Here is a 26027-nt window from a genome sequence, read left to right on the forward strand (position 1 = left end):
ACTGATCCTGATTCACCTTCCTGAGCATTATGATCTCCCATCTCAGTTTTTACAAACCTCTCCATATGGTTTCCAATCACCTTGTTCCTTTGCCAATTTCTCCTGATCTTCCCCTGGCTACCAGTATGTCCATTCCAATCCCTGTCTCCCCAGTGCTGCCTAGCTGTGTACCCTGATCATTGCCAGCTCTTAATTTTACACAAAGCTGGACCATGATCTTCCCTGGAACCCCAACCACCTGGCATCACAGATCTCATCCTTCCTTGTCTTCACTCAAAAGGCTGTACCTGGCAGTATAAACTGTATCCTCTTGACACATCTCAATCTGGCTGGTCACACCCAGGAAACAATGACAAAAAGTATTTCTAACTTCAGCAGACCATTTGGGACCCTTGTTGTTCTGCAGTTTCTGCCCTTGAACTAGTACCAGTCATCCCTCCCATCTTTGATTTAATGTCCATCCCAACAGGAGCAATTAAAACAAGGTAAGCCATGTAAGTCAAAACACAAAACTTGTGGACATCATTTTTAATGTTTCAGTTGCATTCCTAATGCTTACAGACTCTTAATGGAGTACGTCTTTTGACTACAATCAATATCACAAAACCATGTGTCATTTGGGTTAAATCAGGCATTTTGTTTTCTAATCTCTTTTAAATCCAGGATTTTAAAGTATTCCATATATTTACAAAAGATAAATATCACAAGGTTGGTATAACAGTGATTTTGTTACGATTCAGACCTGGGCATCATGTTCAATCTCCTGAATATCTCAAGATGTTCTGAAGGCAAACAATTAGCTAAGCCTCAGTGCAGAATGGTATCTGAATTGATCATTGGCAGTTTAATGAGAAGAAACTATGCTTGCAATAGTTGGTTTAATGGATTATTCTTGGGAAAAATACTTCACATAAACTGCAATTTCAAGCAACAATTATCCTGTGTAAATACAATGAATAGCAAATACAGTCATGAACAACAGGGTTGCTGTAACAAAGCCTAATTAGAAGAAACTGTCAAAAAGTATGGAAAACATGTTTCTCTTCATGATCTGCTGTCGTATGACAGTGATCAATGATCGGCAATAGCCCCCCTAAAGTTTCCTTGTTATGCACAGCCTGGTTATTTCAGTGTAGCTTTGTATTTGTTGTGCAGCTGCACACTCAGTACCTTAAGGGGGCCAGCTTGTGAGCAGCCTGTTGCCATGATTGTACCACAGTCATGCACTTGAGCAGCTTGGAGGGAGTGCGAGCATGGAGTCATACCTTTTATGTGCCTGCCTAATACCTTCATAAACCATATCCAAAAAATAAGGAATGTTTTTTTTTCTTGTGGGAGCATTCAGTTCCACCTCAAATATAATTTGTTGTTGGTGGCTATATAATCTTGAACATTGAATTTGTCCATCTGTAAATTGCATTGCAGTATGTGATATATATTAAACATGATCAGCAAAGACAAAATCCAACATGAACATATATTCTGCAATTCACATTTTGATATTCACATTTCATACAACTTACATCACAAGAAGGGGAGCACAAAGCCAGATACAAAACAACTTAACTCATGGAAATGTATGGAATAATCTTCTATTTTGCTGAGATCAGCTATCTTGAAGGGTTTCCATTCTTTAAACGATAGGTATCCAGCGTATAATGCAGTAGCTTATAAAACAGTGATTGTTTCTGAAGAATTCTGTGGATACTTGAGAAAGCCTGTAAAACATCCTGTCACAATGCCATGGGATCACATGATCATGGGATTTATTTCTCCCTGTAGGTGTAAAGTCCAAGCAACAGCACAATAGCACCAGTTTGTTTTGGCATAAAATTAAAATGCACTGACAATAATAATCCTAACCAATGCAATACAGGTATTGGAGGTGGTATGATCATAGTTTTTGAAGAATGGCTGTCAGTTGTTGAATGAAATAGATCCTGCAAGCAGCATGCTCTATTTTCATTCCAGAATCCATGACACAGCAAAGGGGCCTAAATAGTGGCAGGGAATGGGGAGGTCAAATTCAAACATATCGTCAATCCAATTTACCAATACCATCATCTGTGCATTACCAAGGTAACAGTGGTGTTTGACATGTGCATGAACAGTACTCTATGGACCAGCTTATCAATTGTATCCTAATGAAGTCATGTCTAAGAATAGACAGTAAAATGGATGGAATGAATGGTTTTTACTTGGACTCTTGGGTTCTTTCTCAGATAGATGGCAGCATTGAATGAATTACATGCAACGCCAACCGCTCACTGTCCAACGAACCTATCAAAATCTTTACAGCTCATTCATTCTAACGGAAAGTCTATTTTATGTTCCCTGAAGGTTCAGACATTCAAGTCAAAAAGATTTGTTAGCATCTGCACATCAAGACATCTCCATAATATTGAAATGATGAAGAACAATTCTTATGACTTAATTGAAATTGGAAAATAATAGAGCCATTTTCATAGAGTCATACAGCATGGAAACAGATCCATCAGTCCAACTAATTCATGCCAACCTGAGAGTTCGGCCTCCAAACCTTTCCTATTCATGAACTTACCCAAACGTTGGTTAAATGTTGTAACTGTATCTGCATCCACCACTTCCTCTAGCAGTTCATTCCACACACCATCCACTCTGTGTAAAAACATTGCCCCTTATGTCTTTTTTAAATCTTTCCCACCTCACCTTAAAAATATGTCCCCTAGTTTTGAACTCCTCCACCTGAGGGAAAAGACCTTTGGTATTCATCTTATCTATGTCACTCATGATTTTATAAATCTCTATAAGGTCACCCCTCAACGTCCCAAACTCCAGTGAAAAAGTCCCAATCTATCCAGCCTATTTTTTATAACTTGAACCTTCCATTCTTGGCAACATCCTGGTAAATCTTTTCTGAACGCTCTTCAGTTTAATAATATCCTTCCTACAACAGATTTACCAGAACTGCACACAGTACGTGAGAACAGGCCTCACCAACATCCTGTCCAACTTCAGCATGACATCCCAACTCCTATACCCAAAGGTCTGAGCAATGAAGACAAGTGTGCTAAGCACCTTCTTAACCACCCGTCCGCCTGTGTCGCAAATTCAAAGAATTATCCACCTGAACCCCAAGATCGTTCTGTTCTACAACTCTACCCAAGGCCCTACGATTAATTGTATAAGTCCTGCACTTGTTTGTTTTACCAAAATGCAATCTCTCACACTTATCCAAATTAAACTCCATCTGCCACCCCTCAGCGCATTGATCCAATTGATCAAGATCTCTTTGTAATCTTAGATAACCTCCTTCGTTATAGAACCAATTTTGGTGTCATCTGCAAACATCCTAACTATGCTTCCTGTATTCTCAGCCAAAACAATTATATAAATTGAAATCAAAAGTGGACCCTGTACCAATCCCTGTGGAAGCCTGAAGGTCATGGGGTTCCAGTCTAAAAAATAACCCACCACTACCACTGCTCTCTATCTCCTACCATAGAGCCAATCTTGTATCCAATTAGCAAGCTCACCCAGAATCCCATGTGATCGAACTTTATTAATTCGTCTACAATGTGGAACCTGAACAAAGGCTTTACTAAAGCGGAGGTAAACAACGTCTATTGCTCTGCCTTCATCAATCTTTTTGGTTACTTCCCCAAGAAAATCAATTAAGTTTGTGAGTCATGATTTCCCACGCACAAAGCTATGCTGACTATCTCTAATCATTCCTTCCCTCTCCAAATGCATGTCAATGCTATCAGCTCCAACAACTTACCCATCACTGATGTCAGACTCACAGGTCTATATTTCCCTTAGAATCTTTCTTAAATAAAGGTACAACATGAGCCACCCTCCAGTCTGCCAGTATCTCACCCGTGGCTATAGATAATGCAAATATTTTTGTTAGGGGCCCTCCAATTCCCTCATTAACTTCCCAAAATGTCTTTGGACACATTTAAAGTCATAGAGATTATAGCATGGAAACAGACCCTTCAGTCCAACTCATCTATGCTGACCAGATGCCCTAAATTAATCTAGTCCCATTTGTCAGCACCCGACCCATATCCCTCTAAACTCTTCCTATTCATATACCCATCCAGATGCCTTTTTAAATGTTGTAATTGCCCCAGTCTCCACCACTTCCCACATTTGATAATGCCCTGAGATTTATCCAACTTTACATTTTCTAAGATCTCCAGTACCTCTTCTTCTGTAATGTGAACTGTTTTCAGATTATCAATACTTATTGCCCGGAGTTCTCTAGCCCCTATTTCTTTCTCCATGGAAAAAAAATAAACTGACATGAAATATTCATTTATCATCATTCATCTTCTGAGGTTGACCTTGTTGATCTTTAAGGGGCCTGATTCTCTCCCTAGTTGCCTTAATGTATTTATAGAACCTCTTTGGATTATCCTTAACCTTATCTGGCAAGACTCTCTCTTATTCCTTCTTTACCTTCCTGATTTCCCTCTTAAGAATGCTCCTGCACTGTTTATACACTTTAAGAGATTCATTTGATCCCAATTGGTCTATAATCTAATATACGATTCATCTTTATTCTTGACGAGAACCTCAATATTTTTATTCATTCATTGTTCTGTAATCTTACCAGCCTTACTCTTCACACTAACAGGAACATAATGCTCTGAACTGTCTTTATCACATTTTTGAAAGCCTCCAACTTGTCAGTCATTCCTTTACTTGTGAATATTCTACTCTAATCTAACTTTGAAAGTTCTTGGCTCATTCCATTAAAAGTTGCCTTACTCCAATGAAGAACTTTAACTCTTGTGGAAGGCTTACCCTTTTCCATCACTATTTTAAAACTAATAGAATTATGATCATTAGTCTCAAAATGTTACCCTACCGTCACTTCAGTCACTTGCCCTGCCTTAAATCCCAAGAGATGGTCAAGGTTTGCTCCTTCTCTAGTGGAAACATTTACATGTTGTTAACTAAACTTTTCTTGAACACATTTAACAAATTCCTCACTATCCAAACCTTTAACACTATGGCAGTCCCAGTCAGTGTTTGGAAGATTAAAATCCCCTACTATTATAACCCTATTATTCTTATGTATATCTGAGATTGCTCTACATATTTGCTCCTCAATTTCCCTCTGACTGTTCGGGTGGGGCCTATAATACGATCCTATCAAGGTGATCGTTCCTTTTTTATTTCTAATTTCAACCCATATATTTTCACTGGACAATACTTCAGAAATTTCCTTTCTAATTGCAGTAGAAATGTTTTCCTTAATCAAAAACATCACTCCCTCTCCGCTCTTGCCTCCCTTTCTATCCTTCCTATAGCATCTGAAACCCAGAACATTGAGCTTCCTGTCCTGTCCTTCCCTCAGCTAAGTTTGTGTAATAGCTATGACAAACCAATCCCATGTTTCGCACATGCCGTGAGTTCATCATCCTTATTGTAAGACCACTTGCATTAAAATAAAAGCAGTTTAATTCTTCAGAGTTACCCCATTCTCTGACTTGCTCATCTGTCTTTTCTAACTAACTTGCTCTTTTCTGATTCGGAATCATCCTAATCTGTCTTTCTATTTTCACTGCTACTTAGGAATCCCGAAACCCCCTCGCCAATAATTTAAAGGCTCCCGAATTAGAACTTGCAAATCTTTCCACCAGGATATTGGTCCCTTTCCAGTTCAGGTGAAACTTGTCACTTTTGAACTGTTCTTTTCTACCCCAAAAGAGATCCCAATGATCCAAGAATCTGAGCAATCTTCTACTCAGTAACCAACTGAAAAAAAAACAATTTCTACCCCAGTATATTTTTCACTTCTAGTCATTAAGTTGGAAAGGAAGATTGAAACTCATCTTCCAACTAAATGCCAACTCTCCATGTCAGTGGAATATCCAATACCTGTCAAACCAAGTACTATCCTTTCTGTTATTGTTTCTCAAAATACCACCTGCAATTCTAAAATTAATAGACAGTTTCCAAAATTAGGCTAGATATTACACAGAAAGGTTTAAACGGTTTCCATCCACTTTATCTGAAGTGGTTGTGTGAAGCACCACTGTGCAATTAGCTTAATTCACATCTCCCTATTCTTGGTTGTTCAATTTTTTTTCCATTTCTCAAGAGTTGAAGTTCTGTTTAATTCAATGGAATTGCTGAGTATAAATTATACAAAGTTCTCTCTGTGGAGACATAATCAGAAATCCCTGAGAGTGACACCAAGGTTAGAATTAAAGGCAAATTCCAAACTGTAAGAACTGAGATTTTGGGGGACCAGGAACGAAAAAGAAGGTAAATTTGGGTCTTTTCTTGAACTTATCTACCCTCACAGTTAGAAGAAATTTATGCACCTCATCCCTATGTCTCTGTATTGTCCTTTGCCTACAAAGAAAGTGTATACGATTTACAATTTCCCCCAAGAGTCTATCAAATTTTCCAAGGTCATATGATAAAATGAAAATAATAAATGCCAACTTAGCTGAAATTATTCTAGGGTCCGTGTAATGAAGAACTCAATTGTAAACACTGGTATGGAAAAATGACAAACAAAAATTATTCCTAAAGTTCTGGTTACAACTTTCACCCAGTACTAACCTCTGGTGACCTGGACTGCCAGATGAACGTACATGTCAGGAGCAGGAGCAGTCTTTTTGCCTCTTGATTCTGCTGCACCATTTAATAAGATCACGGCCGATCTCAACTCCATATTCCCACCTAATCCTGATACCCTACCACCTGCTTGCTGTGACTAATGTTTCAATTTGCTTGCTCTTTCTCCCCACCATTGCCACTGCAATCAGAGAATGGCTATGTGTTTTTTAATCAACCTGTTCAGAGATTGAAATAACTGCACAGAGACCGGTATCCTGTCACCAAGTCACCCTTTATTTGCTTGTGCACAGTTTTCCAGCTGTGACCACCCAGCTCAGAGTTAGTCCACAGGACTGAGGAGATTCTAAATCCCCTGTTTTACTATATATATTTTTTAATATCCCATTCTGCTCTCTTATCCAGTCTGATGCTATTATCCCATGTGGCCCTATTATCTAATCTGACTCTAGTATCCCACTCTCCTCTGTAATCCAGTCCAACTCTATGTTACCATCCGGCCCCATTTTCCAATCTAGCCCTTTTTTTCCCTTTCTTCTCTTAAACAAACACAGCAAAAAACAATTTTAAAAATCCCCTGTTTATTTTGGTCAGCCAGAGCTTCCTGATTGGCCCAGGTTAATGACCCCAATCAACGATCTCACATCTACAAGATCCACCTGGTTCCAATTACTAAAGAGATGTTACAACATGTCTCAGACTTAAGCCTTCTAACCCAAAGGTAGTGACAATACCACTGTGTCACTAGAGCCCCTTCTGAAGCACTACATCAACTAACCTGTTCCGGCATATCTTCACATAACTTTGGGGCAGTTGGGTTGTGAACCCAGGCCTTCTGGTCCAGAATTGGGGACATTACCAACGCACCACAAGATCCTATTATGCATTACCAGACTCTCTGGATTATTAAACTAGTAACAATACCACTATGCCACCATTGCTCAATCTGGTTAGCACTGCTGCCTCACAGCGCCAGAGACCCGGGTTCAATTCCCGCCTCAGGCGACTGACTGTGTGGAGTTTGCACATTCTCCCCGTGTCTGCGTGGGTTTCCTCCGGGTGCTCCGGTTTCCTCCCACAGTCCAAAAATGTGCAGGTTAGGTGAATTGGCCATGCTAAATTGCCCATAGTGTTAGGTAAATGTAGGGGAATGGGTCTGGGTGGGTTGCGCTTTAGCGGGTCGGTGTGGACTTGTTGGGCCGAAGGTCCTGTTTCCACACTAAGTAATCTAATCTAATGGCTAGATGTTTCATTGGCTTCTCCCCATTTTTTTCATAAGTTGGACTCAGTGCTGGAGAATACTTCCAAGTTAACACTGGTCCATGTTTTCTCCAGAGTTTCCATTCAAGCCTCCAGAGACTGAAAAAAGAACCGAATGAAAATGTTTGAAACAGATAAAAGGGAATGAGTGTCATACTTCGAGTGGGCGGCGTGGTGGCACAGTGGTTAGCACTGCTGCCTCACAGCGCCAGAGACCCGGGTTCAATTCCCGCCTCAGGCGACTGTCTGTGTGGAGTTTGCACATTCTCCCTGTGTCTGCGTGGGTTTCCTCCGGGTGCTCCGGTTTCCTCCCACAGTCCAAAGATGTGCAGGTTAGGTGAATTGGCCATGCTAAATTACCTGTAGTGTTAGGTAAAAAGGGGTATGGGTGGGTTGCACTTCGGTGGGTCGGTGTGGACTTGTTGGGCCAAAGGGGCTGTTTCCACACTGTAAATAATCTAATCTAATCTTGTCAACTATAGCTCAGTGATAGCACTTGCCGAGTCATGTGTTCAAGTTGTATTCTAGAGACTCAAGTGCAGAAGCTTAAATATAGTTTATATTTCCATTGGAAGTAGTTCAGAGAAGGTTGACTAACAAGATTCCTGGGTCAAAGATATTGTCTTACAAGGAAAGGTTGAGCTCACATATTTTGAAGTTTAGAATAATGAGGGGAGATTCAGTTGAAACATTTAAGATCTTGGGGGAGGGGGACGGTTTCTGATCCAGTAAGAGAACCAAGGATTATGGGGTGGAGGTACAGGCAGGAAAGTAATGTTACCTACAATTTGCCATATTGTATTGAATGAGGGAGCAGGCTAGATGGACGAATTGGCCTACTCATACTCCTGTTATAATAATCTCATGGTTTTATTGAGGGTGTGCTCTGCTGTTGGTGAATTCAGATGAAATGCAAAACTAGTGGCCCATCTGTCTTTCCATATCACTATTGTGAAGAAGCTCAGTTGATTTCTCTCTTGTTCAATATTTATCCCTCAACCAGCACTTAAAACACATGCCCTAGTCATTATAATGATTGGAATTTGCTGTGTATAAATTAACTGCTGCAATTTCATCAATTTAACAACAGATACATTTTTAAACAGTACTTAATTTGCTATAAAGCACATTGGGAAGTCCTGAGGTTATGACAGGCACTACATAAATGCTGGTTCTTCCTTTAATCATTACCCCTTCTAATATACAATCAAAGTTGTTAAGAATGGTTCCAGAAGTTGGGTAGTTGCAATGCTCGACACAGGCAATTCTCCAAACTTTTGAGGGGGGAGGAATTGAGGGATCAGTGGCACAAGATGACAGTCTGAAAAAGGTGGGGCAAGTTTTGATGGTTTACTTGTCTCATGATGACATTGATTTTGAAGGGACAGGCTGGGGGAGTAATGGGAAAGATCAGAGTCAAAAACCATTTTGTTTTGGTGTTTTGAGAGGCTTGCTGATTGAGAAGAAAATAAAGCATGACAACTGGTCTGCAGACCATACCTGGTTGCAATCAGCTAAAAGGGATAGTTGAGCCGGGGAGGTGACAAACAGAAGGGAGGAGTGCTGACTCATCAGGGAGAAGTGGGTGCATGCTGTCAGGGAGAGCATTATGCAGTACAGCACTGGTTAGGCCATTCTATGTTCAGTAGTAGCAGAACTGGCCCCATCCAGTGATACTTCAACATTGCATCTTGGGCCCAATGATCTCCTAAGATCCCAGGTTGATTGGGCAAATGAAGAGTCCAGTGGGAACCTGAGTACTTCATTACATGGTGCCCACTAAAAAGGCTGAACCACTATCATACTCCCACCTGATGTTATCTAGAGAACCAGCCCATCTCAGGGAGTCACTCTGCTGCATGAAAGGTACCTGATGAATGAAGCTGTTTCTTAAAAAGCCCAAGACCCAGCAACAACAGTTCACAGACTTAAAGAGAATTCTTCTCTCCCTGAGGTATTTCCATTTCAAAGAACATTGTCTCTCTTACAGTACCAGTTCTGGCCTCTCTGCCAGCTTTAGAGCTTCGTGCATGCCTGCAGCAGAAAGTTTACGATTAATATTCCTGTACCTGCACCTCAACAGATTGTGATAGGTTGTCCGCAGGTCTCTGTTGAATAGTGCATAAATGAATGGGTTCAGCAGAGAATTTGTGTAGCCAAACCACATGATCGTTCTCTCCAACCAAAGGGGTATGCAGCTGCACTCAGTGCCACAGATGAAAGGTCTTGCAGTAGATAGTATGAAAAACGGCAGCCAGCACACAGTGAATGCCCCGACCACAATGCCTAGGGTCGTCGCAGCTTTCTGCTCCCTTTTGAAAATTGACATATTCTTCCTGTCATTTTTCAGAAGTCGGGCAAAGTGGGTGCATTCTTCTGATTCCTTGCGCGGCTTCACTCCTATTTTTGCGGCCTCACTCATGCGTTTGTCACCTGGCCGAGGGAAGCCCGCAAATGTATGTTTAGCAGCGCTCCTCTTCGCAGTCTTGAAAATCTGATGGTACATAAGCAGCATGACTGACATTGGGATATAGAATGCTACTGCTGTAGAGTAAATGGTGTAACCAAAGTCTTGGCTGATCAGGCAGACCTTGCCGTCATTGATGTTCTTGGCCCAGCCAAACAGAGGTGGCAGTGTGATGGATGCAGCCAGCAGCCACACACAAAGGATCATTTTAGCCATGCCTTTCCCATTCTGTCTGACCGGATACGTCAATGGTCTGGTTATTCCCAAATACCTGCAACAGAAAAGAAATGGTCATTGGCGATTGTTCAACACAATCACTTTCTATTCCTTTGAAAGTTAAGAAAAATGTCTACGTGTAGGACTGCCACCATAACAGAAAGGATCTTTGCCGGCTACACTTAATTCCATGTCCACAACTGAGTCTACAACAACTTGCATTGACATGGTGACTTTAGTATTGTAAAAGGCTCCAAGATGTTCACATTAACTGTGGGCACCCTTGTGGCACAGTTGTAGTGTCTGTACCTTGAGGTCAGGAGGCCTGGGTTCAGTCCCATCCACTCCAATGGTGTGTAATAACATCTCTAAACAGGTTGATGAGAAAAGAGCTGATAAGGATCAGACCATTTCCTACGTATAGATACGTATAGGCATTGTTTACCATTTATTATACAATTGGTAACTCTCTTGATGCTTCTGCCAACCGCAAAGAAATACCAGCTTCATGTGAATGCCAACAGGCTGGATGACCAACACTCACTGGCATAAATTCCATTTGGTGCAGACAGGATTAAAATTAAATGTAAAATTATCATTTCATGAAAGAAAAATAAATAAAACCTGCCACTGAGGGCTCTTGTGGTACTGTGGGAGTGCCCTTGCCTCTAAGCCAGGAGATCCAGGTTCAAGCCTCACCTGCTCAAGAGATGTGTATTAACATTGGTGAACAGATCAGTTAGAAACTATCACAGTTATAGTGTCCCTAGCTCGGAGCCATGAGACCAGCATTCGAGTTCTACCTGCTCCAGATGTGTGGAATAACATCTCTGAACTGGCTGATTAGAAAATAGAGAGAAAACTCTGCCACTGAGCCACAAAAGGGTAAAGAAGTAGGGTTGAAAGAATCTCTTAAAGGAAGAAGAGAGACTTGACTTGGTGAGACCTTTAAGGAGGACGTTGCGGAGCTTCAGCCCAGCATTAACCCTAACCCTATCACAGTTAAGGGCAGTGACAAACTGGTTAAGAGCTGAAAATTCAGAGGGTTGTGGGATTGGAGGAGATTACAGAGAAAGGGAATGGGTGAAACCATGCAGTGATATCAAAGTAAGGATGTGAATTTTTGGGGGGATTTGGGGGTGACATGGTGGCTCAGAGGTTGGCAGTGCTGACCCAGGTTTGATTCCAATGTTGGGCATCTGTCTATGTGAAGTTTGCACATTCTCCATGTATCAGCGTGGGTTTCCTCCAGGTGTTCCAGTTTCCTCCCACAGTCCAAAGATGTGCAGGTTAGGTGGATTGGTCATGCCAAATTGCCCAATTGCCCAATTGCCCATAGTGTCCAGGGATGTGAGGTTTGGTGGATTAGCGATGGGAACTGCAGGGTTAGGAGGATGGGGTAGCGGGGTGGGTCTGGGTAAGATGGTCTTCGGAGGGTAGGTGTGCAGTCAGTGATCTGAATGGCCTGCTTCCAAACTGCAGGGATTCTATGATTATTTAACCTATTTTTTTTCTAATCAACCTGTTCAAAGATGTTATTACATACCTCTGGAGCAGGTGGGACTTGAATCCAGGCCTCTTGGTCCAGGGGTAGGAACACGACCACTGTGACACAAGAGAGGCTCCTAAAACATTCACCTGAGATTCACAATTCTAGTCTAGGGATATTACTGCAATATATATAAAATGAAAACTTCTCTGGCGCTGCAGCAAAGCCAGTCTGGGGGCAATGAACAATCCTTGGTTCAAGTCAGACATGGGCAACGGACTAATGGATCAGCACAAACCTATATCAGGCAGGAAATGGGAGGTCAACCCGGAGAGATTAGAATTGTCCAGTCTTAAGTTAACAAAGTTATTCAGCAGCAGATGAGACAAGGAAAGAGTGGTGTTGAGCAATTATATGAAAGTGTAAGATGAGTGTGTGTATGGGAGCTCACCTTATAGTCAAATATCACCCTGAGATTGTGAATTGTTTGCTTTGACCTCAGAGAGCTGTCAGTGCGAGGGATAGATTCGATACTTAGAGAAGAGAGCTTTTGGTGGAGATGGTAGCTCCGATATATAGGGGCCTGGAGGAGGTGGTGGCAATGTACAATTGAGTACATGAGCTAAAAAAGTGTAGGGTTTTCAGGTGATGCTGCTATGAGGTTGTTGGTAGATGAGAAAGAGGAGGAAGCCAGGGATGGACCCCAGAGTTAATGTTGTGGGAGTGAAACAATTGCAGGAGCTCTTCTGGTAAAGACTGGAAAGGTATAGGTCTAGATATTGATATAGACCTGGGCAATTGGGAAGGATGGCATGGTCATGGAAGGCATATAGGTTGAGAAGGAAGAAAAGGAATAGTTTACTACTGCCCCAGTCACATAGGATGTCTTTTGCAACATTAAGCAGTTGGTATTGTAATAGAGGCTAAAACCTGACTGGAGGCATTCAGATAAGGAATTGCAGAGAATTTATGCCTCAAAGTGAGAGGTGATAGCACACTCAAGGACCTTGGATGGCAACTTGCAAGGACAAGGGGATCAAGCATGCAATGTAGAGGAAAGCAGATTCAAAGAGGCAGGACCTGAGGATAAAGCCATTAACTATTCTGATAAAAGATCAATGAACAGAAACACTAACTCGACAGCTGCTATCAGACCTGCTGAGTTCTTCTAGCATCTGCTCTTTTTGTGACCATGAACAAGATGAGTGAATGTGGGAACTGGAAAGAGAGGGTGAGTGTACAGTGGTTTATTGCAGTGCTTCCCAAACCATTATCCACTTAGAGTCATAGAGATGGACAGCATGGAAACAGACCCTTCCACGGCAACCAGATATCCCAACCCAATCTAGTCCCACCTGCCAGCACTTGGCCCATATCCCTCCAAACCCTTCCTATTTATATACCCATCCAAATGCGTCTTAAATGTTGCAATTGTACCAGCCTCCACCACATCCTCTGGCAGCTCATTCCATACACTTACCATCCTCTGCGTGAAAAAGTTGCCCCTTAGGTCTCTTTTATATCTTTCCCCTCTCACCCTAAACCTATGCCCTCTAGTTCTGGACTCCCAAACCCCTGGGAAAAGACTTTGCCTATTTATCCTATCCATGCCCCTCATAATTTTGTAAACCTCTATAAGGTCACCCCTCAGCATCTGACGCTCCAGGGAAAACAGCCCCAGTCTGTTCAGCCTCTCCCTATAGCTCAAATCCTCCAACCCTGGCAACATCCTTGTAAATCTTTTCTGAACCCTTTCAAGTTTCACAACATCTTTCCGATAGGAAGGAAACCAGAATTGCACGCAATATTCCAACAGTGGCCTAACCAATGTCCTGTACAGCCACAATGTGACCTCCCAACTCCTGTACTCAATACTCTGACCAATAAAGGAAAGCATACCAAACGCCTTCTTCACTATCCTATCTACCTGCAACTCCACTTTCAAGGAGCTATGAACCTGCACTCCAAGGTCTCTTTGTTCAGTAACATTCCCTAGGACCTTACCATTAAGTGTATACGTCCTGCTAAGATTTGCTTTCCCAAAATGCAGCACCTCGCATTTATCTGAATTAAACTCCATCTGCCACTTCTCAGCCCATTGGCCCATCTGGTCCAGATCCCTCATAATTTTGTAAACCTCTATAAAGTCACCCCTCAGCCTCCGACGCTCCAGGGAAAACAGCCCCAGCCCATCTGGTCCAGATTCCTGTTGTAATCTGAGGTAACTCTCTTTGCCATCCACTACACCTCCAATTTTGGTGTCATCTGCACACTTACTAGCTGTTCCTCTTATGCTCGTATCCAAATCATTTATATAAATGACAAAACGTAGAGGGCCCAGCACCGATCCTTGTGGCACTCCACTGGTCACAGGCCTTCAGTCTAAAAAACGACCTTCTACCACCACCCTCTGTCTTCTACCTTTGAGCCAGTTCTGTATCCAAATGGCTAGTTCTCCCTGTATTCCATGAGATCTAACCTTGCTAATCAGTCTCTCATGGGGAACCTTGTCGAACGCCTTACTGAAGTCCATATAGATCACATCTACTGCTGTGCCCTCATCAATCTTCTTTGTTACTTCATCAAAAAACTCAATCAAGTTTGTGAGACATGATTTCCCATGCACAAAGCCATGTTGACTATCCCGAATCAGTCCTTGCCTTTCTAAATACATATATATCCTGTCCCTCAGGATTCCTTCCAACAACTTGCCCACCACCGAGGTCAGGCTCACCGGTCTATAGTTCCCTGGCTTGTCCTTACCACCTTTCTTAAACAGTGACACCACGTTTGCCAACCTCCAGTCTTCCGGCACCTCACCTGTGACTATTGATGATACAAATATCTCAGCAAGAGGCCCAGCAATCACTTCTCTAGTTTCCCACAGAGTTCTCGGGTACACCTGATCAGGTCCTGGGGATTTATCCACCTTTAACCATTTCAAGACACCCAGCACTTCCTCTTCTGTAATATGGACATTTTGCAAGACGTCATCATCTATTTCCCTACAGTCTATATCTTCCATATCCTTTTCCACAGTAAATACTGATGCAAAATATTCATTTAGTATCTCCCCCATTTTCTGTGGCTCCACACAAAGGCCGCCTTGCTGATCTTTGAGGGGCCCTATTCTCTCCCTAGTTATCCTTTTGTCCCTAATATATTTGTAAAACCCCTTTGGATTCTCCTTAATTCTGTTTGCCAAAGCTATCTCATATCCCCGTTTTTGCCCTCCTGATTTCCCTCTTAAGTATACTCCTACTTTCTTTAAACTCTTCTAAGGATTCACTCGATCTATCCTGTCTGTACCTGACATATGCTTCCTTCTTTTTCTTAACCAAACCCTCAATTTCTTTAGTCATCCAGCATTCCCTATAGTTACCAGCTTTCCCTTTCACCCTGACAGGAATATACTTTCTCTGGCTTCTTGTTATCTCATTTCTGAAGGCTTCCCATTTTCCAGCCGTCTCTTTACCTGTGAACATCTGCCTCCAATCACCTTTTGAAAGTTCTTGCCTAATACCGTCAAAATTGGCCTTTCTCCAGTTTAGAACTTCAACTTTTAGATCTGGTCTATCCTTTTCCATCACTATTTTAAAACGAATAGAATTATGGTCACTGGCCCCACAGTGCTCCCCCACTGACACCTCAGTCACCTGCCCTGCCTTATTTCCCAAGAGTAGGTCAAGCTTTGCACCTTCTCTAGTAGGTACATCCACATACTGAATCAGAAAATTGTCTTGTACACACTTAAGAAATTCCTCTCTGTCTAAACCTTTAACACTATGGCAGTTCCAGTTGATGTTTGGAAAGTTAAAATCCCCTACCATAATCATCCTATTATTCTTACAGATAGCTGAGATCTCCTTACAAGTTTGTTTCTCAATTTCCCTCTGACTATTGGGGGGTCTATAACACAATCCCAATTAGGTGTGATTTTTAACTTTGTATACCCCAATTAGGTGATCATCCTCTTTTTATTTCTCAGTTCCACCCAAATAACTTCCCAGGATGCATTTCCAGGAATACCTTCCCTAAGCACAACTGTAATGCTATCCCATATCAAAAACGCTATTCCCCCTCCTCTCTTGTCTCCCTTTCTATCCTTCCTGTAGCATTTGTATCCTGGAACATTAAGCTTCCAGTCCTGACCATCCTTGAGCCATGTTTCTGTAATTGCTATGATATCTCAGACACATGTTCCTAACCATGCCCTGAGTTCATCTGCCTTCCCTGTTAGGCCCCTTGGATTGAAATAAATGCAGTTTAATTTATTAGTCCTACCTTGTCCCTGCCTGTGCTGACTGTTTGGCTCACTTCTGTTCTCAGCTGTGCCCGTCTCAAATTGATCACTTTCCTCACCGTCTCCCTGGGTCCCATCCCCCCACCTTACTAGTTTAAATCCTCCCAAGCAGTTCTTGCAAATGTCCCTGCCAGTATATTAGTCCCCTTCCAATTTAGGTGCAATCCATCTTTGTTGTACAGGTCACATCTACCCCAAAAGAGATTCCAATGATCCAAAAACATGAATCCTTCTCCCTTACACCAGCTCCTCAGCCATGCATTCATCTGCTCTATCCTCCTATTCCTGCCCTCACTAGCTCATAGCACCCGGAGTAATCCAGGTATTACTATCCTTGAAGACCTCCTTTTTAAAATTCTACCTAACTCTCTGTAATCTCCCTTCAGAGTCTCAAACTTTTCCCTTCCAATGTCATTGGTTCCAATATGGACAATAACCTCCTGCTGGCCCCTCTCCCCCGTGAGAACATTCTGCACTCTCTCTGAGACATCCTTGATCCTGGCACCAAGGAAACAACACACCATTCTGCTTTTTCTCTGGCCACAGAAACGTCTGTCTGTACCTCGGACTACAGAATCCCCTAACACAATTGATCTCTTGGAAGCCGATGTACCCCCCGTTGCATTAGAGCCAATCTCAACACCAGAAACTTGGCTGTTTGTGCTACGTTCCCCTGAGAATCCATCACCCCCTACATTTTCCAAAACAGCACACCTGTTTGAAATGGGTATATCCACAAAATACTCCTGCTCTAGCTGTCTACTTCTCTCACCCTTCCTGGTGTTAACCCATCTATGTGACTGTATCTGAGACATTCCCCCCTTTCTATAACTGCCATCACATACTGTAGCTGTTGCAAATTCCTCATCGCTTCTATTTGTCTCTCCAACCGATCCACTCGATCTGATAAGATTTGCATCCAACAGCAGTTATGGCAGATATAATCCGCATTAACCCTTAAACTCTCTTTAAACTCCCACATCTGACAAGAGGTACATATCACTGCAAAGGCCATTTTTGCTCCTTCACAATCTACAGACCCAGAAAATAACACCGTCTTATTCCTCTACAAACACTGCCCCAGGTTAAATTAATAGCTATGGCTTATATTTTAGTTAAAAATCACACAACACCAGGTTATAGTCCAACAGGTTTAATTGGAAGCACACTAGCTTTCGGAGCGACGCTCCTTCATCAAGTGATTGTGGAGGGCTCGGTCATAACACGTGAAGGAGCTTCGCTCTGAAAGATAGTGTGTTTCCAATTAAACCTGTTGGACTATAATCTAGAGTTGTGTGATTTTTAACTTTGTACACCCCAGTCCAACACCGGCATCTCCAAATCATGGCTTATATTTTAAGCTTAATCAAGAGACTTATCTCCAAAAACATATAATCAAGAAAGATTCCATTGTACCCACTACTGCAGCCTTTCTCTTGGACAGACTTAAAACAACAATTAACTTATCTGATTCTGTGTTGTGAACTTTGTCCAACAGTTTCTCCAAGATTAGTTGTGAATTTCACTGTTTGTTAATTTTCCCAGATGCACTCCGATGTCCAGCGATACACAAATTCAAACAGCAAAGGCGGTAACTGTGCAGGTTCTCTCTCTCTCTCTCTCTCTCTGTCCTCACTATATGCTTCCTTTGTTCTGCTCTTCTCCCTTTTAAACTGCTATTGTTTTGACTTTTTTTTCCAAAGTTCCAAAACAATGCAACAGCATATAAAACAGTTATTGCTGCTCCTGGAATTTAAGGAAATCACTTCCAACACATAAAATACCTTAAAAAAAAGGAGCAGCTCTTACAGCCAGAAATTTTTCACGTCCTCCATCTTGGATTACCCAACTTGTACCCCACATCGAGAGTTCAAGATTGTTGTGATCCCTCAGTGGGAATTGTGAGATTGGAGGAGAGTGGCTGCGAGAGTGGGGGGGGGGGAGGAGCTGCGAGAGTGGGGGGGGGCTGTGTGAGTGGGGGAGGGGGCTGTGTGAGTGGGGGGGGGGGCTGTGTGAGTGGAGGGGGAGTTGTGTGAGTGGGGGGGCTGTGTGAGTGGGAGGGGGGCTGTGTGAGTGGGAGGGGGCTATGTGAGTGTGAGTGGGGGGGGCTGTGTGAGTGGGGAGGATGTGTGAGTGGGGGGGCTATGTGGGGGGGGGCTGTGAGAGTGGGGGGGCTGTGTGAGTGGGAGGGGGGCTTTGTGAGTTGGGGGGCTGTGGGTGGGGGCTGTGTGAGTGGGGGGGGCTGTGTGAGTGGGAGGGGGGGCTGAGAGAGTGGGAGGTGGGAGGAGAGGGGCTGTGTGAGTGGGAGGGTTGGGGCTGTGAGAATGGGAGAGGGGCTGAGTGTGGGAGGAGAGGGGCTGTGTCAGTGGGAGCAGAGGGACTGTTTGGATGGAGGAGAGGGGCTGTGAGAGCTGTGATCTGTCAGAGCAAGAGGCCAACTGTTATAACTCAGTCAGAGCTCCATAGTGGCCAGAGTGGGAACACAGTGACAAGAGTGCATTGGAAATTTATAGGAATGGTTCCAGGAATGAGACAGTCCATAAAACAAAACCAGCAGAAGCCAGAATTGCATTCTTTGAAGAGAAGAAGGCTCAGGGGAGATTTGATTGAAGTTATAAAAATCATCAAGAGTCTGGAGAGAGTGAAGAGGCAGGTTCAGAGGGATGGGTTGGCGTCAGTGGGGGACTGGTGTGTTCAGTGGGTGAGGGCGAATTCTGAGAATCGTAAAGGGTGTTGAGTAACTTGGTGTTAATTAATGAAGGGGAACTGCTGGTGATGGACTGAGGTGGACAAAGTTAAAAATCATACAACACTAGGTTATAGTCCAACAGATTTATTTAGAAGTACAAGCTTTCCGAGTGCTGCTCCTTCAAACAAATAGCTTTTTGTTGGAGGTGAGGATGGAAGAGACAGGGTGGTTGGGGGAGGCTTAACAAGACTACTCCTAGTGGGCTATATGTTGAATTTAAAGAGAATCCTGAAATGGTGAGCAGTTTTGGCAGAGCTAAGCATGGTTTCTGTGATCCAGCCAGATCTGACAATGACTAACTGAAATAATTGTCCATTGTGTCCACCAAGTCGGTGTCTCTTCACCTTAAGGAATCCGGGTCAGTGGCTGTACCATGAGGTCAGCTTGGGTGCAAGAGAGAGATAGAAATGATTTGATAGGGACAGCAGCATTAAAAATAACCTGCGGGTATAATTGAGCAGGTCTGAAGTTACAGAAATGTCATAACAAATGAAAAGTCAAAAGCTAGACAGCCTGGAGTATGTTTTATCTGGGGGGGAAGGGGATGTGCGGGTAGAGGGGTATAAGCAAGTGGTCAGAGATGCACTCACATGTGATTGATATGAGGGAGTCGCACAAGACATGGTCCGGCACAGGGGTTGAATGTGAATATGTGTAAGGAAACCTATATAAAGAGAAAGATAGAGGATAGGAAAACAGTTAACTCATAGGAAATAGTCTTTACTGAATTGAGATAGAGAGCAAGATTCTGGATTAGTGGTGCTGGAAGAGCACAGCAGTTCAGGCAGCATCCAAGGAGCAGTGAAATCAAGAGCCAGTCTACATTTCCAATAATAATAATAATACCTCAAATGAACCAAACTTAGACAGTGAATACAGGTAGATTGTCTTTGAAAGCAAAATTTAAAATTGCAGTGAAGGTTAAACATTGAATCATGAACCAGTTTAAAGCATAATAGAAAGGTAATGGATGAATGAATGTAATCAGATGGGTTCAAAAGCAACCAGTTTGTCAAATAGAGATATAATTATGATGATTGTGACTATCAAGTGACTTTTACAATGCTGATTTCATGAAGAAGGAATGACTGTGATTCAACACCAAGGCCACCTAATAGATTAAATGGAACATATTAAATGGAATTTATCAGGAACTAATGCCACATTTTTCTAATTGGCTTTTAAACAAATAATGCATTTCTAGAAATCTTATTCCTTTTTTAGACATGAAACTTCAAGTAAAGCAGGTTAGTAAATCTATCCAACAGCTCGTCATTTCAATTGAACATTCTTCTCAGTTAAAAATTGATCTGAATTAAGACTTTTTCTTTTCCATTTTTACTTGGTCTCTGAGAAATCTAGGTTGTTGCCAGTGACTGAATAAGTTTAGAGCCAGAAAATACTCCATGATAAACAATTGTTTGAAAATCAAGTTGCATATTGCTTTCAAGATTACAAAAGTCATTATAATTGCTTCATTACCCTATTTGTAAAATGTAACAATGGACAGTTTCAGATTCCAATTGGCAACTCTTCCAACTGGAAATCTGCACTGCTGGATAGAATTGTGTTTTCAGAAGGAAAATGCATGCATAACAACACTTCCTTCATTGTAATAGTCATGTGTATTATCTGAGCAGTAAATAAGATTATGTATATTGCTCATATATATTGAAGAGGATGTTATGCAAACCCACCTTTGAAACTACCTGAAGAACCTTTCTACGTGCAATAGGTGAGTAAGGACTGAATACAAGTTTGAACCAGATTGACATGAAGCTAGAGAATAAGTAACAGCTCTTACAAAAACCTTGTTCAAAGTTACAGGGCAGGTTTTTGAAGTATCCAACTGCAGTATATTGGCACCTACAGCACTGGGCTGTGATTTCCAAGCTGAGTGGTGATGGGCTGGGGACTTTTGGAGGGGAAAATACCAGGTGGAGGTGCCAAGTCAAGATCCTGATGTCTTCCCACCACCACACTATATTGTGTACTACATGGCCTTAGCATCAAATTAAGGGTTTCAATCAGGGAGTCTATACTTCTGCAGTCAGTTCATTGGCTCACTATAGTCAGCCCAGGAGAGAGGGCTAACACACTGTAGGTCATGGTTAGGGGGGTATGGACAGATCCTCCTGTCCAGTCTTGTATATTGAGTGCAAGGACAATAGTTGGTCCATCACATCCGTCCACCAAAAATGAGGGGATGGTTTGGGAGAGAGGGGAAGTGGCTAGGTGGGATGTTTGTGGGGGACATGTACTGCTGTTGCTGTAGGACTGAGCCTCATCAGGTAAGTCTTCAGGACTGGGGGCTGCAGACTCTGGGCAAGGGCAAAATACCATTGTGAAGGGGGAAGGCAGCTGGATTGACAAGTTGGGAGATACAGTAAAGTGAGGCTGGGCAGGGTACAATGGAAAAGAGAGTCATTTACAGTGAGGAATACCCTGGCCTCAAGAGGGGGCAATGAATGACCAAACCTGGCGTGGTCACCTTGTATTCCAGGGGTTGGTGGAGGGGCAGGTCAACAGGTTGAGTGGGAACTTGAGGCCAGTGTGAAGCTTTTGGGATGTAGATGTTTGGGGCCACTTTGGCACATTCAGGCTGAGGCTGGAAGCCACTGTCCGAGGGGCACACACTGTCACCTTTTATCGTGCTGGACTGGGACTGAAAAGTGTGCAATGGGGAAGAAGATGGCTGCAAGCTCACTCAGTATGTGTTGGGTAAATGACTCGAGCTGTGAGGGACAGGGCTGCGTCCACCAATGATTATTGAGCTTTAAAAGGGAAGGATCATTGGCCTCAGGCCCCTGGCCATCCTATAGCATTGACCCTGTCTGTATGTTGTACCTCACTGACACAGTCATGGCTGGATAACTCTTTGCATACAGAGGGAGCCAAACATGAAGGATATTGACCAAAGAGGAACAAATGACCCAAAGCCCATGTGTATGGATTATTCCCCCCTGCTCCCAACTGACGCATAATGGTCACAACACATGATCATGAAGGGCTATCAGATGGTGTCAAAATATGTTTAACACCTCCACAGAGACACTTATTACCACATGCAAGTTAACATCAGGATCATTATGAGTAAACTGAGAGTGATGCATAAGTGTTTTTCAACCATACCAACAATGTTCCCCCCATTACATTTTCTTCTCTCTCTCCCGCTACATCTCAGCGCTCCCCCTTGTTCCATGTAGATGCCTCCCCACAACCTCCCACACTATTACCCCTGATATGCCATCTACACTTCCTACTTACTCCCTCTCAACACCTCACCTTGCCTTTCCCCCACATGCACTAAGAGTAACAACCACTCCACCTACTGTTACCTCACTCTTTGCCCCTTTTCCCCATTCCATGAGAAGACAGTACATAACAGGGCAGAGAGAGCCTGTATGGGTGAGGGAGGGACCATCATCCATGTTCCCACCCCCTACAAGGGGAGATTCCTGGCCCTCGCAAAGAGAGGGACTGTCCTGCAGGGATGCTAAACGAGTAATTCCATTCCATTCATTCCATTGCAACTCCTGCAATAATCCCACAGTCACTCTCATTCATTAGTACATCATTTCCAACCCACTAGGCATGACACCTCTCTCTCTTTTGTCTACCAGGCTCCACTAGACTGCCCCTGAAATCTTTTAAAGATGACACTGGAGCAAGGAATGTTCTTATCTTGGTGGATATCCACTGAGTGGTGATGTTTTGGAAAGCTGCCTGCTAAGATAGGACTGAGATTGGATAGGAGAGACAGGTTATTAATGAGGTGAGTTTGGAAAGATAACGTGTGAAAACTTGTAAGATCTTGAGGCAAGAAACCTCCAGAACTCAGTGCAACTCAGACTTAGCCAAACGAAACATAACCTTAACACCTAGCAATTATCTGGAATATAGAGCACCATAACAGGCCCTCAGGCCTACGTGGTCTCTGCCAATGGTATGATTCTACATGGTCTTCCTCCCACCCTGTTTCATCAATTTCTACCCCTCATATCCTCTTAGGGTGGGGTATCAGTTAGCTTGGATGGCTGGTGAGTGATGTTAACATGATAGGTTCAATTCTTACCACCCCCACCCACCCCTGGATGAGGTTATCATTTCTCAACCTCATTCATTGCCTGAAGCATGGTGATCCTCAGGTTAAACCACCACCAGACGTCTCTCTCTCTCTCTCTCTCTCTTACCCTCTGTGCCAATGAGAGAGCAGCCCTATGGTCCAGTAGGACAATAGCAAATTTCTCTTTGTCCTGCATTTTCCTATCTGAATGTAATCCATTTAATTGCATCTACCTTAATTCTGTCACTTGGAGACATACCTGTATTCTAAATATTCTAATCTTCAATCTGTAATCAAGCATTTTGGTTGTTAGTATATATTTGTGCTGCATCAGTTTTGCACCATAAGGTCCTGCAATAGCCAATACTGCCTAAGGAACTCTGTTCAAAATACTATCATTACTACTAAGAAGATGGTAGTATGGGAACAATTCAGTGCAGTTTGCTTTGATAGGATTTTACAGCACTTTAGGAGTCATTTATCCTCATACATCTGAGCTGGCTCTCTGACAGAATTTTCCCCTGAGAACTATTCATCACCTGACCTTTCCACGAACCCTATAAAAACATTATTTTTCAAATATTTATCCACTTACCATTCAAAGTCTATTCTGGATGCCGCTACCATTCACTGTGAGGGTAATTTTTATCTTTATCATTTGTATTCCTTGCCACTTACAGAACTATCCATTCCATGGGAAAGAAAAGTAGATTCTTGATGGTTCTGTGACCAGTAAAGGCCATCCACCTTCATGCTGTGTTGTATCTCACTGTCAGTATGTCAGAGTACCTGTCAGAGAAATGCTCATGGTACTATTGCTGAGTCATGGCATGCCTCCTAATGGTATAAGCCTCTCAAATTTCCATCTTATCTTGGATCATTAGAAGCATGAACCCTATGGGAAGCATGCTCCTCTGTTGTAAAATACCTCCTTAATGTTAACCCAGACTTATGTCTCTGAGCAATGTAATATTTGAAACATAATAGTGTCTGTTGTATTTTTCAATGCCAAAATATCCATAAATGATTTATTTTATTATGGGAGATAACGTAAGCATTGCTGCATCTGGTAAAACCACTTTTTGAAGGCGACCTTGCCTTATTATAGCAGTGTGATGGCCATTTATAAAAAAAATCCAAGATCTTGGAGGTAGATACTTGTAAAACTAATCAAAGACTAATGGACAGCAACAAAGTCAGACAAGGGAAATGTCCATAGCCTTAAGCAGCATTAGTTTCCATAGGTACAGACAGTCATACAAATCTGTAAATACAGCACTGGACATCAAAAAAAGCAGTTACTTTTGAGTAGAATGTACTTTCTTTCAGGATGAAATAAATTAATAAGATTGTATTATTTAAAACAAAAAATGACTTGAATACTTGTTTGAGCTGGGCTACAAGGCCAGTGCATTGGAAATAGAAAGTTGGAAGGCTAGAACACTCTAGGAGGTCCCTAGATTACGAATGGTTTCCTGAGTTGATTTGTACACAAGTTGAAATACAAAGTGGTACAGTATAAAATATCACTCATAGATGTAAGTGAACATTTAGATGTCATATTAAAATTAATAGTAAGATGGGATCTTGTTTGTAAGTACAAACATTCATAAATCTAGGACCCTTGTATTCCTGAAAGATGGTACACAAGTAACAATGTCTTATTTCAACAGCTGGAAATTCTTCGCTGTTAAAGAAACAGCAAGTTTAACTTAAACTCGCACAAAGTCAAGGTCACGTGACTTGGCCTATTGAATCAGAGCAATATATATACCACAGCTAGCAAAAACCTCATTATGGATTGTCTATCCAGTGGCACCCTTCCTGAATTACAATTGTTCAAATACCCTATGCAGTTTTATTTTACATATCAAGCAATAGATGATTCAAGAAACCAGCTCTAAAAATCTTGCTTGCCACTGCAAATGAGGGGTTCAAAGAATTAATATATCAGATATTTCCATGGATCACCAGAAAGATCTAGAAAAGATCTAAAAGGTTCTCAAAGATTTGCTCAGACAAAGGATTAACTTCAGGATTAACTTAAAGATTCTTGGGCTGGTAGGACTGACATATGAAAAGAGTTTGGATCAATTAGGACTGGATTCTCCGGAGTTTAGAAGAATGAGGGGGGATTTCATGGAAATCTACAAAATTCTAAAAGTAGTAGATAGGATAAACACAGGAAAGATGTTCCCAGTGACCAGGGAGTTTATACAGCCATTTCAGACTGAGATCAAGAGGAACATTCCTCACCCAGACAGTGGTGAATCTGTGGAATTCTCTGCCACAGAGAGCGGTTGAGGTCAAAACATTGAACGTTTTCAAGAAGGAGTCAAAATATAGTTTTTTAAGGCTAAAGGGATCAAAGGGTATGGCAAGAAAGTGGGAACAAGACATTGAGTTGGATCATATTGAATGGCAAAGCAGGCTTGAAGGGCTGAATGGTCCACTCATGCTTCCATTTTCCATGTTTCTATTGATTGTTTTTTTTTGGAAGAGTGAGCATAACTTTATCATAGATCAACTATCACAGAGACTCATTGAGTTAGTCCACCTTATGCTAATTCAAGCCTTTAGGGAGGATTTTTGAGCAACAAGAGGAGGCCATACTATTCACACATTACTTGAGGTTGGATGCAAGTATGAAGCCATATTGGCAGACCAACAACAATGACATGCTTTCGGTGCAGCCAACACTATTGTTACAGTTAGCAAAGCACACCAAATCCACAAAATCTGTAACAGATGTGGTTTGTTGATATCTGTAAACTATGTGGCACCAAATAACATTAAGTATACAAGTACATGATATCTGATTCCAAAAATCAAGCCAGATCCCAGAACAAAATACAGATGACCAACAAGACATTACAAGGCCATAATACTGGCATCAAG

At 42.3% G+C, this 26027-nt stretch overlaps 1 protein-coding gene across 1 annotated transcript in view; it reads right to left on the bottom strand.

Annotated features, from left to right (window-relative positions):
- Window positions 1-524: 524 nt before the first annotated feature.
- LOC140463593 (5-hydroxytryptamine receptor 7) overlaps window positions 525-26027 on the bottom strand; it is a 54834-nt gene continuing 29331 nt past the window's right edge. The window contains exon 2 of the mRNA XM_072557796.1: window positions 525-10577. Coding sequence (XP_072413897.1) covers window positions 9824-10577 — 754 coding nt within the window. The 3' untranslated portion in view covers window positions 525-9823. The remainder of the gene's footprint in view (window positions 10578-26027) is intronic.

The sequence above is a fragment of the Chiloscyllium punctatum genome, chromosome 38 (assembly GCF_047496795.1).
Source record: "Chiloscyllium punctatum isolate Juve2018m chromosome 38, sChiPun1.3, whole genome shotgun sequence".
NCBI lineage: Eukaryota > Metazoa > Chordata > Chondrichthyes > Orectolobiformes > Hemiscylliidae > Chiloscyllium > Chiloscyllium punctatum.